Source organism: Mandrillus leucophaeus, unplaced genomic scaffold, assembly GCF_000951045.1.
Source record: "Mandrillus leucophaeus isolate KB7577 unplaced genomic scaffold, Mleu.le_1.0 Scaffold310, whole genome shotgun sequence".
Taxonomy (NCBI): Eukaryota; Metazoa; Chordata; class Mammalia; order Primates; family Cercopithecidae; genus Mandrillus; species Mandrillus leucophaeus.
Window position 1 is genome coordinate 30,894 of NW_012103255.1, and position 4,868 is coordinate 35,761.

The 4,868-nt window shown below is 53.7% G+C and overlaps 1 protein-coding gene across 1 annotated transcript; it reads left to right on the forward strand.

The window, feature by feature from the left end:
- The first annotated feature begins 748 nt into the window (after positions 1-748).
- On the forward strand, positions 749-4,716 carry AQP10 (aquaporin 10). The gene is made up of 6 exons (XM_011987417.1): positions 749-916; positions 1,305-1,431; positions 2,342-2,479; positions 2,601-2,719; positions 2,959-3,176; positions 3,651-4,716. Exons 1-6 carry the CDS (start codon positions 812-814, stop codon positions 3,847-3,849), a joined length of 906 nt encoding a protein of 301 aa, XP_011842807.1. The 5' UTR covers positions 749-811; the 3' UTR covers positions 3,850-4,716.
- Positions 4,717-4,868: the final 152 nt, after the last annotated feature.

Sequence of the window (4,868 nt, forward strand, 5' to 3'; positions counted from 1 at the left end):
GGCTCACTGCAACCTCCGCCTCCCTGGTTCAAGCAATTCCCCTGCCTCAGCCTCCCGAGTAGCTGGGACTACAGGCACGCATCAGCACGCCTAGCCAATTTTTTTGTATTTTAGTAGAGATGGAGTTTCACCGTGTGGCCAGGATAGTCTTGATCTCCTGATCTCATGATCTGCTTGCCTCGGCCTCCCAAGAAACCACGTCTTTACTAAAAAATATCAAAATTAGCCAGGTGTGGTGGACCTGTAGTCCTATTGACTTGGGAGGCTGAGGCAGGAGAATTGCTTGAACCTGGGAGGAGGAGGTTGCAGTGAACTGAGATGGTGCCACTGCACTCCAGTCTGGCGACAGAAAGAGACTCTGTCTCAAAAAAAAAAAAAAAGAAAGAAAGAAAATTGTGTGATCTTGGAGAGTTCTAAGGCCCACTGGCTTCATCTGTAGAATGGAAGCAATAGTATTACTTTGCAGAACTGACTTCAGGACTAAGAGATCTAATGTATATGAAGCAGGGTACTTCTTTCGATTTGTCAGGGTGGAGGAGGCTAGTCCTGTGAGGAATGGGAATGAATGACAGAAGAGACAGATGTTGGGCAAACCCCAGGCTCTGTGCTCATAGCCTGCTCCCGGACATTCTCCTGTTATCTCTCTGTTTCCTAGCCTACACACGTGCACAGACAGTAGCTGCTGTTCAGGAATTGAGCTAATGGTTTTAAAGTCTGTTCCTTGTCTTTGCTGGGGCAAATAGTAGCTGTGCAGTGGCAGTGTGCCTGTGCAGACAGAGGGAGCAGTGAACAGCGATAGGGTGTTTCCACCATGGTCATCACTCAGGCCCTGGCTGGAATCAGGGGCCACCTCCGGATCCGCAGCCTCCTGGCCCGGCAGTGCCTGGCAGAGTTTCTGGGTGTGTTTGTGCTCATGGTACGTAGGGTCACTGGGGAAAGGAAAGAAGGGGGTGGGCAAAAGTTCCTGACTCCTTCTGGTGTCCTAATCTCTTTCTCTTGGTGTCCCCCTTCCTCCCAACTCCCTAAGCGTTTTCGTTTTTATCCTCTCGTCTCTCCTAATCTCCTTTCCTCTCCTTCTTCATCCTTTTTATTCTTGTCACTTTTCTTCCTTTTTTCCCACATTCTTTCCCTTTCTTCTTCCTCCACTTTCCCCATTTCTTTTCCCTTCCCTCGTTCTGCTTTTCTCCTTCCCTTGCTTGTCTTCCGTGCCCATTCGTGTTCTTGGCTTTTCCCCTGGCCTTCCCGACCTTTCTCCCTGTTGGTCTCCTGGGCTCCCTGTTCCTCATCTCTCCTCTTTTCACCAGCTCCTCACCCAGGGAGCTGTGGCCCAGGCTGTCACCAGTGGAGAAACCAAAGGCAACTTCTTCACCATGTTTCTGGCTGGCTCTCTGGCCGTTGTGATAGCCATCTACGTGGGTGGTAACATCTCAGGTGAGGAGGGTGGGGTCTGGTCATCAGAGCAGGTGGGACGTGCGTGCGAGCGTGTCTGTCTGGTGATGGTGGAAACGCAAATCCTTCTGTGACTTGTGGACATTATATCCTTGACTAGTGCCCCAGACTGAGATAAGCCTTTAGCCCCACTAGCCCGTCCCCTTTCTGTATCTCTCCATCCAGTTTCCTCACACTAGTGCTTGGCTCACCTAGACAGAAATCAATGGCAGGGCACGAAGGGCAGGTGCTATCCTCTTGTGTCCCCCACCTGAATTCCTCTGGGGGCTCATCTCTGTTCAGGACCTCTCGTTTGTTCCCCAGATACACACTGCATCGGTGTGCCTGGCTGGAGCCTTGAAACATAGTGTGTTGCTGTGGAAAAAGCAGACAGACCTAGGTTCCAACCTTGGATTCACAGTGTCTTCTTCTTCTTCTTCTTTTTTTTTCTTTTTTTGAGATGGAGTTTCACTCTGTTGCCCAGGCTGGAGAGCAGTGATGTGGTCTCTGTTCACTGCAACCTCGGCCCTCTGGGTTCACGCGATTCTCCTGCCTCAGCATCCCGAATAGCTGATTTTGCAGGTGCCTGCCACCACGCCTGGCTAATATTTGTGTTTTTAGAGGAAATGGGGTTTCACCATGTGGCCAGGCTGGTCTGGAATTCCTGACCTCAAGTGATCCACCGCCTCAGCCTCCCAAAGTGCTGGGATTACAGGCGTGAGCCACTGTGCCCGGCCCACAGTGTGACTTTGCTAAGTTGCTTAACATCCTGGAGCCTCAATTTCCTAAGCTGTGTGATGGGAATTATACTATCTGCCTTAAGAGCTGTAGGAAGGAGCAGCAGTGTTGTCTGGTGACAATGCCTGGCAGTGACACTTGATAGATGCTGTTTTTCTTTCCTTGATCCTTGAAGGGGCCCACCTGAATCCAGCCTTCTCCCTGGCCATGTGCATCGTTGGACGCCTCCCCTGGGTCAAGCTCCCCATTTACATCTTAGTGCAGTTGCTGTCTGCTTTCTGTGCTTCGGGAGCCACCTATGTTCTCTACTATGGTGACAGAGGGAACAGAGGGAGCCGTGCCTTGGGAGCACCTGTGGGTGGCCAGGGGTGCCTCAGAATGGTTTTGGATGAATGAGCAAAGAGGGAAATCCTGGGTGTTCCCCTCCTCCACAGATGCCCTACAGAACTATACAGGTGGGAACCTGACAGTGACTGGCCCCAAGGAAACAGCCTCCATTTTTGCCACCTATCCTGCCCCCTATCTGTCCCTGAACAATGGCTTCCTGGATCAGGTAGGTGTGAGGGGGAGACCTGGGGACACAACTTTCGCCCCATTCCTCGGGACCCCAGCCTATTGTTCAGGGAGTGAACAATATTGGGTGGAGTGTGGGTTGGGTCTATCTTGGCGCCGCCCACCATCCCCAACTGCCTGTGTTGCACAAAGCCAGATGACATGGAATATTTGGATGAGAGAGGGCAGATGGAGCACTTGGCAGCTGACAGGGAACCCTCTGCCTCTGTTGACTCCAAGGTTCTGGGCACCGGTATGCTGATGGTGGGGCTCTTAGCCATCCTGGACAGACGGAACAAGGGAGTCCCTGCGGGTCTGGAGCCTGTGGTGGTGGGGATGCTGATCCTGGCCATCGGGTTATCCATGGGTGCCAACTGTGGGTTTCCACTCAACCCTGCCCGGGACTTGGGCCCACGTCTCTTCACCTACGTGGCTGGCTGGGGTCCTGAAGTCTTCAGGTGGGAGATAGCCTCCCCTGGTGCTGGCCTCCACTCACCTTCCTCTGCTAAGGGCTCTGTCCCTGGGTCCACAGCACTCAGCCTTTAAATAGCTCTCTTGGCCTCTTAGGACAGTGTTCTTTCTCCAAGTCACATGCTCCCCCTTTCTCCCCTGGTTCCCTCCCAACTTTTCACTGAAACAGTAAGATTTAGAGGTTGTGTTCTTAGGCATGCCATATTACCTCCGTGCACATTAGTGACTTCATCAGCAAAATTAATATATTCAGATAATTCCCTAAGGCAAGAGGCTGGACCAAGCTCTCCTGGGGTTCCGTCTTCTAAATACTATGCTTTGGTGCCAAGGCAATCCTCTTCCTGGTGTCTACCACCCTGGGAACAACTTTAGGGCACTCTCTTGTTACTACCCCCTGTCCTTGGAGAGGGGAAGGCAAAGGGAGTCACTCCTGATACCTTCCCATTGTCCTTCTTTTGCAGTGCTGGTAATGGCTGGTGGTGGGTGCCTGTGGTGGCCCCTCTGGTGGGGGCCACCCTTGGCACAGCCACTTACCAGCTATTGGTGGCTCTGCACCACCCTGAGGACCCAGCGCCAGCTCAGGATCTGGTGTCTGCCCAACACAAAGCCTCAGAGTTGGAAACTCCTGCCTCAGCTCAGATGCTGGAGTGTAAGCTATGATTAGGACAACCCTTACTTCACTCATGGACCCTGGAGCCAGCCACTGACCCCGCCTGGGAGCAACAGTTATTCTTCCTCTTTGTTAATGTGCCAGAACCTGGGAGGCTTCTCTGTTTACCCATTTGGCATCCCTTCTTCCTAAACTAAGAAGGATCCTGGACAGAGAGAAGTGGAGGAGGATAAAGTACCAGGACTCAGGCTTCTCATTCCCTCCTTTCGCAAAGCGGTTTTCTGACCCTCAAGGCCTCTCGTAAAGTAGTTGCTCGAGGTAGCCGCTAGAGGGTGCACACCTGGCCGCTGGATGGGGACTGCTGCGGGCATCTGCAGGGTGGAGGGGGCCCCCATCCAGTGTAGGGCACAACCCTGGGGACTGCCCTCCGTAGCCTGTCCCGACTGCAGACTCCCAGCTCGCATCGCCTCGGCGCCTCCCACTTTCACCCCCTCAGGGGCGCCTCCCCCAGAGGGTGTGGGGGGGCGTGTTAGGTGTAGGGAAGCCGCCTCCACCCAGGGGGCGTGGTGGGGGCGGAGGGAGGGCGAGAGGGCGGCGGAGCAGAGAGACAGAGAGCAAGGCGGGGAAACTGAGGCACCATTCCTAGAAATCTCGGTGCTGTGTCGTTCATTCAAAGAGAGTTGAGAAACAGTGAAATGAGCCAGGGCGAGGAGGTAAGGTGAAGGAACCGAGGGCGGACGGCTCCGAGGTGCGAAAGTCTGGGGCTGAAGGCAACCTAGCGCTGGGGAAAATTCTGGTTGTTCACCACTTCTACAGCTCTCCTGCCGCTCCCTGCAGAGGATGCTCGTTTTGCAGAGAAGGCAGTGTTCCTCTATTCCCTTCTTCCGAATTAAAAAAAAAAAAAACCCTCAGAACGATGTAGCCTCCCGAATTGTTTTTTCTTTTAAGATGCGGATGGTAGTACGTGTGGCGAGTTCGCAGCCCGGCCACGCCGAGCCTCGGAAGGGCTAAGACCCTCCCCCTGCCCCGCACAAAGATGGCTGCTCCCTCTTCCCCGCTCCTTCTCCCC